Below are 14,573 nucleotides of genomic sequence, written 5' to 3'. Positions count from 1 at the left end.
CACAGAGGTGGAAATAGGCGGTCTTAGTGATGGCATCCTGGGGTCAAATATGACATCAAGGTTGCGTTCAGCTTGCCAGGGAGAAGGATGGAGTCAGTGGGTAGGGAACGGAGTTTGTGGTGGGGACTAAAGATAACGACTTCTGTCTTGCCAATATTTAGTTGGGAAATATTCAGAAAGCCCATCAACCTGTGGTTACTGTCATTCTGCAATTTAGCAGTAAAGTCTAGTCATCCTGTGTATACAGAAAGATAAAAACTTGTGAATAACATACATCACAAATAAAGTCAATTAATTAAGACAGTCAATTGTTTTCACGATTTAGTCAACATTATGGAAATGTGAGCCAATAATTCTCTGGACTTGATAACTCCACATGTAAATTGTTCTCCATTGTTATATAGTTTAATCATATAAAAGATTAAATATTGTCACAATAGGGATAGGGTTTGCATAGAACAGCATTGTGCTGTATCCCAGTGGAAACACTACTTTAGGGAATGCAGCAAATCCTCCAAAGCGGCAACCTATCCTGGGGACCCACAGGAGCTTGCCTCCTACCAGCCACATAGAAAACAGGATGTCATTAAAATATGATATTTTGCTTTGTCTCCTCCAACATCTACTTCATGGTTATCTGAGCTTGCTTCCAGGATCTCTATGGACAGCACAGAGGAGAGAGGATGGAGGCATCCTTGTCATAATCATCCCACAACATACCTGGTCTCGCTGACCTGCAATGGCTTTTGGTCCCACACCAACTAAAATTTAAAATTTTCATCCTTGTATTTAAGCACTCCACATCCCTGTTTGTCCCCCCATCTCTGTAACCTCCTCTAATGCTACAATCTCCCTCCCAAACTCTCCACTCCTCTTGCATCTCCTTCATTTTTCCCTACCATTGGCAGCCATGCTGTCAGCTGCATAGACCCCACACTCTCGAATTCTCTCCAAGAACCCCAGAACTTCTCCTTTATTTAATTTAAACCTACCTCTTTGATCAAGGTTTTCACTTCTCCTACTATCTCCTTATTTGGTTCAGCATCCATTTTTGTAAAGCACCTTGGGATGTTATTCTACGTCTACTTGTATTATATAAATGCAAGTTGCTGTTCTTGTACATTCCTATGTTCCAAACAACCTAATATTTCAATGTTTTCTCCTGTAATACCATGCAACAAAACTGTATAGCGATTTCACAAAATGCTTCTGAAAAATGTTGTTTACAATATTTTTTAAAAATGAATTTTAGGTGTAAATTATGTAATTGACAATTTATTGTAAGTGCAATTGTATTATAACCAAACTATCATGTCTTAATTGGCTTGCAAATATATTTTTTTCAAAACAAAATTTTAAGGAAACGTGCTAATAATTTTATACCTTTTTCTTTGGTCGATTTTCTAAATTCTGTTTCTTTGCCAATGCTTTCATATCTGCTATCCAGTTGTCTTTCATCCTTTCTATTCTTTGTTTTATCCATATGAGTTCTTCACGTGCAGCCAGCATTTCTAGCAAACCATCCAGGCTGGTCACAACGTTGGCCTAACAAGAATAATAGTAATGATCCTGAACCAACAATACAGAAAATAATGCAGCAATGGCAGAAGAATAATAATAATCAAGTACTGTAATTTTCTTTTCTGCAGCAACATTGCAACTATAACCCTGAATGCTTCCTGTTGTAAATGTCAGTTCTGCATTGTTTCTCAGGTTGAATGGTACTGATCACTCCTATAAGCAGTCTGAGTATCTTACATTCGGGATATTGTCCAAATCTAACTATACGATAGGGTAACCGAGAGGTTTAACGATGGGCATACTTTGTGATTTGAACTGAATATCATGTCCTTGCATGTGCATTTCGCCAGTCTTTCCAAAGGGGAATTGAAACGCTAAATGAGATGAGTCCGTATTCAAATTATTAATTATTTTACAGACAAGTGAATGTATAAAGCAACATTCAAAGCAAACTTCTACTTCATTTAATACTTTCTTTCCTTGAAAAATTGGAATAAATAATAAACCATGTATCATATTCCCTCATGAGCTGATTTACTTTTTGTCATTACCTTTCTTTGTCGGTAACTGCAAAAACTAATCTCTTGCATTTTAGCTTCGAGCTCCAGGACAAGGACTGCAGTTCAATGTTCTGATTCAGAAACCTCACTGATCCTGTGTTCCTTTCAATTTTTTCTGTGACACTGAGTTTCACCCTATATTCAGTGACTTATTAGTATGCCTGTTGATGAAACTAGCTACTGTTCCTTTCCCCTTGTTATACGTTTAAAGAAAATTTCTCCTCTTGTCATATTCCAATCTGCATAACTTTACGCTTATCCATGTTAAAAAGTAAATACCTTCCTTTGTCCACTCTACTTAGTTGGTCCAGATTCTTCATACTGGCCACATAGCTTGGTGGCATCGGTAGATGTTGTGTTACTGTTGGTGCTCTCCTCCATGTCACTGATGTATCGTGTGGACAGCTGGGACACCCAAAATGGAGACTCTGCAGAACTGTACTGGTCACTGCCCCCAGAATTTATTTTCATTTGTCACTTTATTGTTTCTATTGCCTAGGTCATTTTAAATTAAGCTAACTAATTTGCCATGAGAAACTTTTTCAGATGTCTTCTGAAAACCCAAGTAAATAATATCCACTGGATAGCTCATCCACTGAATTAGTTACTTCCTCACAGAAATCCAGCAGATTCATCAGAAATCACCTGTTTCCAAATCCATGCTGACTATTCTTAATGTACTCCTTAGATCAACAATATCCCATAAGACATTATTGAGCATTTGCCAACTATGACTGTCAGATGATTCACTCCTTTTTGAATGTCAGAACAATACTCCACTGCTCAGGTATAACAGTGCACTGTGGTCTAGATTGGTCTAGGCAGCCAGCAATTTCCAGGAACAGATTTTGTTGGGATTGCAAAATCAGGGCTCAGTTGTTTATAACTTTATTCTGAATTAGTCAATGGCTATTAGGGTTTACTTCAATCATGCCGAGAATAGGTGCAAAAATTCAAAATCATTCAAGAAATGAATTTCTGTTTGACAAGTGCCAGTACTTTTATCACCCTAATGCAGAATCCAATAACATAAATTTCATACAAATCGCTGCCAAGCATGTATACAAGATATATTTACTTTATTTATAGAATGACTGATAGAAAGCAGAAAAAATCTATGTGGATTATACAATGTGAATTTATCAAAATATTCTTGAACTAGAATATGGAAAAACTATTGCTACTGATGGTATGTTTCTAAAAACAGTTAAAAATACATGAATGATTTATCTCTCTCACCTTGGGTTTTAAGGCATCATCATCCGCAATCTGGTTTATTCTTACTGGAAGCATGGGACAGAAATTCTCAACCTGAAGAATTAAAAAAATTAAACAATTAGTACACAACATTAAAATGGAACAATATAACATACAGCAACATTTTCACACCTTTTTTTTAAAGAAAGAGAAATTTTAATTTTTTCCTAACTTGGATGAAAACCTGCTGCTAACCCTCTTACTCTGAAACTAGTTGCTAGGGGATATACAAGAAAGGGGTGATTGATTGTCCCTTCAATATTCTCTTTCGCAGCGGCAGTGCCTGGCTTTTACACAGTACTTCTTTAAATTGTACAGGTGAACTCACCAGTTGCTTTCCCAAATGGCGATTTCTTGCTCATTTCCAATTTGTGGGGAACTGCACAAATCCCAGATTTTGCAGTTTCCAAAGCCCAGTTTTCAACTACTGTTTAAACCTGGATCTAGAACTTTAGATTTGCTGTTCATTCTTCCAGTTTACAGTTTCAGCAATGCCATTCTGTTACTTCACCTTTGCACACTTTGCATTCTATTCGATTACCGCTGAACATTGCCCAGTCTTTGTAAGTCTCCTCTATTCTATCCATATTTGAAATATTCAGTGATTTCTTGATTATGATCAGCAAAAAAAAAAGTAAAGATAGATACATCTATAATTACTCATGAAGACACCATTATACAGCATTTATCCACAGCTCATCCTGGGCTTCCCTTTCACATATATTATTTTTATAAAAAGGAATGGCCCACTCCAATTGTTCTGGTCCTGTGCCCAAAGGCACACACTAGCACTGTAACAAGTTCATCAGGAAGAAAAGCTCAATTTACTTAACATTACTGAAATTTTATTCCATTTTAGTCATTCACCCAATCATTTGTTCGGTTCCTTTTTGAGATAAATCGCTGGGAAGCAACTACTCCAATGTTACTTTGTGTTCATAGGTAACTGAATTTTCAGCTAATAGAGTACACAGCATTGTAAATTCCTGCAGTAATAGAGGCTGAATCTCTCAGCAGAAAGAAATTTTCAATGTTTTCTGTAAAGAATAGTTTTGCTTATTAAATTGTTCAACTCTCTTAGGGGCAGCCTGGAGGCAGTTACTGGCTTTCTCCAATGTGCATTCTGGAAGAATGAACCGAGAGCTCAGTGAACTTGTGTGGCTGCTGAACAAATGTTTACATTATGTTTAAATTTTATATTTCATTTTTATCCAAGCTTATGATGTTTCGATAGAATATATTAAATTGATCACTTTACATTCATTTGGCAGTGCGATAGTGTACAGAGTAGCTAGCAATTTGCGAATTTCAAACTTTCCTAACCACGTTTCAAAAACATTACAGCACATTTAATTGAGCATCATTTACCCTGAAATAATACAACTGCAATTTTTTTTTAAATATTGCTTTAATTTACTTAAAGGAGTTAATGTTTTCATAATATTTAAAGATTTGCCATATGTATAAATTACATTGGCAAGGGAAATTAATAAAATAATTTACAAGTCATACATATAATAAAACTCCGCTCTACATTTTAGTCACATACGAACATATAGAATGGGAGCAGGAGTTATGCTATACGGCCCCTTGAGTCTGCTCCGCCATTAAATAAGATCATGGCTGAACTTCTACCTCAATTCCACTTCCTCTCCCTATCTCCATATCTCTTGATTCCCTTAGTGTCCAAAAATATAATCGATCTCAGTCTTGAATACACTCATCTACAGAGGACCCATAGGCTGATGGGGTAGAGAATTCCAAAAATTCACAACCCTCTGAGGGAAAAAAATTCTCATCTCAGTCCTAAATGGCCCCTTATCCTGAGACTATGCTGCCTAGTTCTAGACTCTCCAGCCAGGGAAAAATGCCTCTTCGCATCCACCCTGTCAGGTCCTCCAAGAATTTTATACAATTCAATCAGATCACCTCTCATTCTTCTGAACTCTGGAGAATATAGACCCATTCAACTCAATCTCTCCACATAGGACAACCCTCCCATCTCAGTAATCAATCCGGTGAATCATTGTTCCACCTCATCTATGGCATGTATATCCTTTTTTAGGTAAGCAGACCAAAACTGTACAGTAATTGCAGTAAGGCATTCTTGCTCTTATACTCCAATCCCATTCCAATAAAGGATAACATACCATTTGTTTTCCTAATTGCTTGCTGTCCCTGTATGTTAAATTGCTGTGATTCATATACAAGGACCCTCAAATCCCTCCAAGTACCAACATTTACTAGTCTTTCACCTTTTAAAAAGTAGTTTTTTATTCTTTCTACAAAGTGGATAATTTCAAATTTCTGCACATTATACTCCATCTTTATCCTTTTGCCCATTCTCTTAACCGGTCTATATCTCTTTGCAGCCTCTTTGTTCTCTCCTCACAGCTTACTGTCCCATCTAGCTTTGTGTAATCAGCAAACATGGACACAAAACTAAGGTTTCATGGAATAGGAGGGTCAGTGTCAAATTGGATAAAAAAAATTGGCATAAGGACATAAAACAGTGAGTCATGGTAAGTGGATGTTTTTCAGACTGGAGGATGGTAGACAGTGGTGTTCCCCAAGGGTCAGTGCTAGGACCACTGCCTTTTTTGCTATATATAAATGACTTGGATCTTGGAAAACAGTAGAATTTCAAAATTTGCCAATGATACTAAACTTGGAGGAGTGGCAAACAGTAAGGATGATATAAGCCACCTGCAACAGGACATAGATAAGCTAAGAGAATGGGCAGACAAGTGGCTGATGGAATTGAATACAGACAAGTGTGAAGTGATACATTTTGGCAGAAGGCATAGGACAAGGCACTATAGACTTAACGGCGCAGTTCTAAAGAGTTCGCAGGAACAGAGGGACCTAGGGGTGCGTGTGTATCGATCTTTGAAGGTGGCAGGACATATTGAGAGAGTGGTTAGCAAAGCATATGGGCTCTTAGGCTTCATAAATAGAGGCATTGAGTCCAAAGCAGGGCAGTTATGCTCAAACTTTATAAAGCTCTAGTTCGGCCCCAACTAGAGTATTGCATCCATTTCTGGTAACCACCCTTCAGGAAAGATGTGAGGATCCTTGAAAGGGTACAGAGGAGATTTACCAGAATGTGACTATGCCACCCCTGTATCTCTAAGGATGATAATCGATTTGCCTGCTTCACCAGACGACTGTGGTGATACTTCAGCCTCCAACAGAAAACTTCTAGAGTTTTCTGCAATCGGATTCACTATGAGTGAACATGGGAGAAACTACCAACTTGACGTATATGTCACCCACTAGGACAGTATCTCCTGTGGAAACATCCTTTGACTGTACACATGCAATAGGCTTGTTTTTCCCACTTGCAACACTCAGCCCTCACATGTCCTTTCTTATGACAGAAATAGCATGTCGATCCCCTCGAACCAAACCTTTCCTTCTGGTTTTCTTTCTCTTTTACTAACCTGAAGTGTGTCTGTGTCTTTACTTTTGTCATCTTTCTCAGTCGAACCAAATCTTATTTTTTATAAATCTTTCTGTCTCTCCAACTTCCCTGAAGGCTTCCAAACTGGGGCTTGTAACTACTGCTTTTGTGGGTTAAGAACACAAGAAATAGGAGAAGCAGACCATATGGCCCACAGAGCCTGCTCCGCCATTCAATACGATCATGGCTGATCTTGGGCTTCAATTCCACTTTCCTGCCCGCTCCCCATAACCCAGCCTTAAATATATTCAGCAATGGAGCATACACAACCCTATAGGGGAGAGAATTCCAAAGAACCACAACCCTTTGAGTGTAGTAATTTCTCCCCATCTCCTGAATGATTGCTCCTTATCCTGAGACTGTGTTCCCGCGTTCTAGATTCCCCAACCAGTGAAAACAATCTCTCAGCTTCTACCCGATCAAGGCCTTTCAGAATCTTGTATGTCTCAATTAGATCGCCTCTCATTCTTCTAAACTCCAGAGAATAAAGGCCCAATTTACTCAGCCTCTCATCATAGGACAATCCCCTCATCCCAGGGACCAAGTTAATAAATCTTCACGCCTCCAGTGCAAGTATATCCTTTCTTAAATGTGGAGACCAAAACTGCTCACAGTATTCTAGGTGCGGTCTCACCAAAGCCCTGTACAATTTTAGTAAGACTTCTTTATTCCTGTTCTCCAATCCACTTGTAGTAAAGGCGAACATGCCATTTGCCTTCCAAATTGCCAGCTCCACCAGCATGTTAACTTTGTGCGTTCCTTTTAAGAGTACCCCCAAGTCTCTCCGAACATAAACACTTACCAGTTTTACACCTTTTAAAAAATATTCTGATTTTCTATATTTAAGAGCAAAGTGAACAACTTCACACTACCCTACATTATACTCCATTTGCCATCTTGATGTCCACTCACTTAACCTGTCTGTATCTCTTTGCAGCCTCTCTATGTCCTCCTCACAGCTTACCTTTCCACCGAGCTTTGTATCATCAGCAAATTTAGATACATTACTCTCTGTCTCTTCATCCAAGTCATTAAAATGGAGTGTAAATAGCTGAGGTCCCAACACTGATCCTTGCAGCACCTAACTAGCCACAGCTTGCCGACTTGAAAATATCCCATTTATCTCTACTCTCTGCTTCCTGTCCGTTAACCAATCCTCCATCCATATATCGCTCCCAACTCCATGAACCCTTATCTTGTGTATTAATCTTTTTCACGGCAACTTATTGAATGCCTTTTGGAAATCGAAATATACTACACCTACTGGTTCCCCTTTATCTACTCTACTATTTATATCCTCAAAAAAGTTCTAATAAATTTGTCAAACAGGATTTTCATTTCATAAAACCATGTTGACTTGTTCTAATCATACTATGCTTTTCTAAGTGCATAGTTAAGATTTCCTTAATAATAAATTCCAGCACATTCCCAATGACTGATGTCAGGCTAACGGGCCTGTAGTTCCCTGTTTTCTCTCTCCCTTTTTTCTTGAAAAGCGGTGTTACATTTGCTAACTTTCACTCTGCTGGGACCATTCCAGAATTTATAGAACTTTTGAAAATCATAGCCAGTGCATCCACCATCTCTGCAGCTATCTCTTTTAGAACCCTAGGATGTAGGTCATCAGGTCCTGAGGATTTGTCAGATTTTAATCCCTCGAGTTTCTCTAGTACTTTTCTCCACTGATATTAATTACCTTAATTTCCTTACACTTATTAGTCCCTAGGTTACGCTCTATTTATCATATGTAACTTGCGTTTTCTACTGTGAAGATAGACACAAAATATCTGTTCAATGTCTCTGCCATTTCCTCATCCCCCATGATCATTTCTCCTGTCTTTGCTTCTAAGGCACCAAATGTTTACTTTAGCCACTGTCTTCTTTTTTTAATATACTGGTAAAAAGCTCTTACAGTCTGTTTTGATATTCCTGGCTAGTTTACTCTCATAATCTTTTTCCATTTTTATCAACATTTTGGTGGACCTTTGCTGGTTTCTAAAACACTCCCAATCCTCAGACTTATTATTCTTTGCAACACTATAAGCTTCTTCTTTTAATCTAATACTATCCTTAACCTTCTTAGTAAACCACAGATGGATCTTTCTCACTAAGTTTTTGCTTTTCAGTGCAATGTATTTTTGTTGAACATTTTGAATTGTTTCTTTAAAGTTTCCCACTGTTTATTTACCACTATACCTTTTAGTCTATTTAACCAATCAACCTTAGCTAGCTCTCCCCTCATAAGTACATAATTGGCTTTGTTTAAGTTTTAAGATTCTTGTTAGCGAATGGAGTTTGCCGTTTTCAAACTTAATGTGGCATTCAATTGTATTATGATTGCTATTGCCATTGTATCTTTTACTATGACATTACTAATTAACCCTGCCTCATTGCACAATACTAGATCTAAAACAGCTTTATCCCTAGTTGGTTCCATAACATATTGCTCGAAGAAATTGTCAGGAAAACATTCTACAAACTCATTTTTCAGACCATCTTTGCCAATTTGGTCCAGTCTATATGAAGATTGAAGTCCACCACAAACATTACATTGCTTTTGTTACAAGCTCCAATAATTTCCAGTTTAACGCTCTGTTGAACAGTACAACTACTGTTAGGGGACCTGCAAGTTACTCCCACCAGTGTTTGCTGACCCTTGCTATTCCTAATCTCCACCCATACTGATTCTACTTTCTGATTTTCTGAGCCAAGATCCTTTCTCACTAATGTCCTTATGCCATCCTTTATTATCAGGGCTACCCCTCTTCCTTTTCCATTCTGCCTGTCTTTTCAAAATATTGCGTACCCTAGAATATTTATTTCCCAACCTTGGTCACCTTGTAACCATGTTTCTGTTTTGTGCCGCTAGCTTATCTATCTTATTGCGGATGCTCTGCGCATGCAGATAAAGTGACTTAAATGTTATTTTTCTACTACTATTCCATGCATGGACTTTTCTTCAAGGATTTAGCTGCTGTTCTTCTTCTGACAGCAGTTCTTTCTCAATCTGAACTCCACAGGTGTGGTCTTCACCACAAGATGTACTTCTCCACAACCTCCTCAGCTCTGCCCATGACATTCTTAATCATAAGAAATAGGAGCAGGAGTAGACCATTCGGGACCTCGAGCCTGCTCTGCCATCCAATAAGATCATCCCTCATCTGATTTTGGCTGTAACTCCACTTTCCTGCCTACCCCACATAACCCGCAACTCCCTTGTAGATCAAAAATCTGTCCAACTCAGCCTTGAATATATTCAATGACACAGCCTCCATTGCTCTCTAAGGAAGAGAATTCCAAAGATTAATGACCGTTAGAGAAGAAATTCTTCCTCATCTCCATCTTAAATGAGGGACCCTTATTTTTAAACAGTGCCCCCTAATTCTAGATTCCCCCATGAGGGGAAACATCCTCTCAACATCTGTCCTGTCAAGACCTCTAAGAATCTTATATGTTGCAATAAAATCACTTCTTATTCTTCTAAACTCCAATGAGTATAGGCCCAACCTGCTCAACTTTTCCTCAAAAGACAACCCTTTCATCCTAGGAATCAGATGATGACATGGGTTTACCATTCTTCCCTTTATCGGAGTCCTTCAGCTACAACCTGTGCACTGTATGGCTGGATATGGTTAGTTGGCTACTTTAAGTAACAGAAACAACTGGATTCAGTCTTCACTTTCTTCTGCTTGCAGACGCTCCATTCCTGCCCGATCTTGGGAGGACTCTGTCTCTTTTTATCTGGTACTAACCAGTGTCAGTTTCCCTGGAAACCTAAAGTTGTTTTTCCAGTTTCTGTTTCGGTTCTAGTTTCCGTCTCAGTTAGGGTCTAAAAAAAAACAAGCTTTGCAACCATGGATTCCATCTCAGTATCAGCTTGTAAAAAATAAGCATTGCTACTGCTTTGATTAGAGCATGAACAAAGGTGGGTTGTGGAATTTCATTATTGAAATATGTTTTGAAATGAAAAGTAGGTTGGCAATTTCCCAGATTGTGTTAAATCATTTGCCTGAACTCTTTACTACTGCAGTTTCTGTTTTATTTCAAAAGTTATTCAGTGTCCAATATGGTGAGAATTCAATCTGTACCATAAGCACAAAATAAAATTGATGATTAATACCATGTTTTTCATTTTATTTTTGTAAAGAATTAGAATAAAGATTATAAGCATGAATAGTATGGTAGCGTTTTGTGTTACTTTGTGAAAAAGTTTACTTCTTGAAAATGTGAACTCAACTGGAGTGGCAATAGGGGTGCTAAAATTTACTTCAATGGCCCTGAACAGGAAAATGAATGGAAAGGGTTTTCACTTCTGATTGTTGCAAGAATGCACATGTGGACAATAGGCAAGGAAATTATCACATTTGGTTGTGATACCCTCCAACATTGAGTAACATTGCCTTGGCTCAGACATGAATAATAATAACTTGTATGAGATCCCAGAGCACAGTCTGAACTATGGAATTGTGTCCCAGTAAGAAATGGAAGAGACAAAGGATGGAGAGAACAATAAGAACAGCCCCACTGGTAGTGATAAATATTTGAAATTACAACATTAAAAATATTTGTGATAGAACTCATTTGAAGTGTAGCTCTATTACCACTTAATGGTATTTAACTGATGCATTGCAGTTCTTATTGGTAATGCCAGAATATTGAAAAAGCATTAAACTATATCCTATAACAAATGTGATTTAACTATAATTACTATAAATCAGTACTAGCACACCCCTATGCAATTGCTTTGAATTTTCAAAAATACCATAAAGCACTGTAAAATAAAGATGGTTACCACATGGCATTACTAATACATAATATATTGTATATATAGCAATAGAATAATTTGAAAGCAATTAACACTTTCCAGAATTTTGCAAACCCTGAACAAAATATCATTGGAACTGAATGATAACATCGTTATATGTATTTCTATTCATCCCTTGAATCCAAGTTTCACCTCAGACTTTTTAGTCTAGTTTCCACTGTCTGATGGCTATAATAATCTTAAGTGAAATTGATATGAGCATTCTGAATCATTTTCTAAATTAGATTGCATTATGAGACTGTGATGACATCATACTAATTGACAGAGTTACCAACAAAGGTTAAAAGATAATTGTAGGAAGTAGAAAAAAAATTCACAATTGTTACATTGCCGGCAAGGCACATAATTGCAAAAGAGCAAACTTTGTTCTGTATCCAACTTGTCCCTGCACTGAGTGGTTAGTGCAAAACATACTCTGTTCCCTAACAGTGACCCCAGAACTTGATGGCTACATCTTAAAAAAGAAATTTCTGTACGAAAGTACAAGTAACATACCTCACTGAGATATGCAATGAATGAACACACAGTTCCATTGACACCATAGTTTGCATAGCAAGTTTCAGACTTCCACATCTGTTCCATCCACTACAGCAAAAAATTGGGAGAAGAAAATTATACCATTGAGTTCAGTATTAAGAACATTTAACACATTCATGGTTACTAATATCAAAAAAGCACATCTTGAGCAATGCAAGAAAAAAAAAAGAAATTCAAAAAATGATAAAATAAAATTGTAACTGCTTACTAATATACACTTTAAAGCTCTTTTTCACTCAATATCTTTGTCTTCTCTAGCCTTGGTAAACCAACTCAGAGGGATTTTGGCAATGCCTTCTGCTCCTTTCAAAAGGCTAACCGAAAGCTAGCATGCAGGTGCAGCAAGCAATTAGAAAGGCAAATGGTATGTTGGCCTTTATTACAAGAGGATTTGAGTACAGGAAGAAAGAGGTCTTGCTGCAATTGTATAGAGCCTTGGTGAGACTGCACCTGGAGCAATGTGTACAGTTTTGGTCTCCTTACCCAAGGAAGGATATACTTGCCATAGAGGGAGTGCAACGAAGGTTCACCAGACTGATCCCTGGGATGGTGGGATTGTCCTATGAGGAGAGACTGAGGAGACTGGGCCTATATTCTCTAGAGTTTAGAAGAATGAGAGGTGATCTAATTGAAGGGCTCGACAGGGTGGATGCAGGAAGAATGTTTCCCCTGGCTGGGGGTGGGTCGGGAGGGCGGGGGTGTCTAGAACCAGGGTACACAGTCTCAGAATAAGAGGTAGGCCATTTAGGACTGAGATGTGGAGGAATTTCTTCACACAGTGGGTGGTGAATCTTTGGAATTCTCTACCCAGAGGGCAGTGGAGGCTCAGACATTGAGTATTTCAAGGCAGAGATTGATAGATTTCTAGATATCAAAGATATCAAGGGATATGGGGATAGTGTGAGAAAATGGCGTTGAGGTAGATCGGCCATGATCCAGTTGAATGGCAGAGAAAGATCGAGGGGCCGAATGACCAACTCCTGCTCGTATTTCCTATGTTCCTAAAACTTGGCCCTTAAATAAAGTCCATTTCAAACTTTTCTTAGACAACTATTGCTCCATCACCAACTGCCCTTTGCTATCTAAACATTTGGAATGTGTTGTTGCCACCAAATCCATGCCCAACTTTTCTTGTTCGAGTCCCTACAATTTGGCCCAAGGCATTATGACTGACTTGATCAAAGCCACCAGTGACATTGTGTGGCTGTTACCGTGGGTCATTCTCTTTCTTTGCCGTCCTTAATTTCTTTGTGGCTTTTTACAAGATTGACAACACCATCCTGTTCGACCACCTCTCTGTGGCCCACATCTGTGGCACTGCCTTTCCAAGGTTATATTCCTATTAATACTAACACTGTTAGCACATCTGCAATGACTTCAATTTGTATGTCTCTACTATAGCCTTGGTATGCCCCAAAGTTCCATCCTTGGCCCTTTCCACTCCTAATCTATATGTTGCCCCTTGGCAATATTTTCAGCAAGCATGGAGCCAGCTTTCATATGTATACCAACAATAGCCAGCTTTATCTCTTCATCACCACCCTTGATTCCATGATTTGTCTTCCAGATATCAAATCATGGATCATCAAAATTTTGAGCTGCTTGACATTGGCAAGATGAAAGACATCCTGTTCAGGCTTGCCAGAAACACTACATCTTAGCTTCCCAATTCCATCCTCCTTCCTCGGTATTTGCTCAAGTTAAACCCGATTGTTGAATCTTGCTATATTCAACTGAACTTCAAACTGCACATCCAAGCAATCAGCAGCTTCCATCCATCCCTATCTCACTGCACTTGTCACGGAGACTTTCATGCTTTTCAATGCTCTCTTGCAAAGTTCCAAAACAGGAGCAAGAGGAAAATTAGAAGTCACCAAAGTGTAATGGCAGACTCTTCAGCCACCTTGCCTCCTTGAGATTCTGGCCCCTATATGAACGGCAAGGTGGGAAGGGTGCTGGGGAGTGTGCTAGTGTGGGAAGAACCCAGCAAGGCCTGGGATGTGATAAACCTTTACAGCCACTGGGCAGACAGACAGCCAAATTGACAGTCTGGCCGGCAGATGGGAGCACAAGCAAGTGGGCAGGAGGCCATAGCCGGGGAGCTGTGGCAGTGGAAAGACAGTGCCATAGTGGTAATGTCACTGGACTAGTAGTTCGGAGGTCCAGGCTAATGACCTGGAGAAACAGACAAATCCCACCATGGCAGCTGGTGGAATTTTGATCAGCCATGATCTTATCAAAAGGCCGAGAAGGCTCGAGAGGCAGAATGGCCTACTCCTGCTCTTAATTCGTATGCTTGTACATCCCGTCTTGGAGCTGCTGGTGGGAATACCACAGGTAAGTCCTGTCCACAAAAAGCAGGACAATTCCAATCCGGCGAATTACCACCCCATCAGCCTATTCTCAATTA

At 38.9% G+C, this 14,573-nt stretch overlaps 1 protein-coding gene across 4 annotated transcripts in view; it reads right to left on the bottom strand.

The window, feature by feature from the left end:
* LOC137345341 (alpha-1,6-mannosylglycoprotein 6-beta-N-acetylglucosaminyltransferase A-like) overlaps nucleotides 1-14,573 on the bottom strand; it is a 172,819-nt gene that overhangs the window by 114,987 nt on the left and 43,259 nt on the right. For all 4 annotated transcript variants that reach the window (XM_068008841.1, XM_068008842.1, XM_068008843.1 and 1 more), the window contains exons 5-7: nucleotides 12,122-12,211; nucleotides 3,321-3,392; nucleotides 1,384-1,545 (exon numbers count right to left, since the gene is read on the bottom strand). In XM_068008841.1, coding sequence (XP_067864942.1) covers nucleotides 1,384-1,545; nucleotides 3,321-3,392; nucleotides 12,122-12,211 — 324 coding nt within the window. The remainder of the gene's footprint in view (nucleotides 1-1,383; nucleotides 1,546-3,320; nucleotides 3,393-12,121; nucleotides 12,212-14,573) is intronic.

Source organism: Heterodontus francisci, chromosome 2 (genome assembly GCF_036365525.1).
Source record: "Heterodontus francisci isolate sHetFra1 chromosome 2, sHetFra1.hap1, whole genome shotgun sequence".
NCBI lineage: Eukaryota > Metazoa > Chordata > Chondrichthyes > Heterodontiformes > Heterodontidae > Heterodontus > Heterodontus francisci.
Note: the sequence above shows the minus strand (reverse complement) of the source record. Positions and strands in the feature narration are given on the sequence as shown.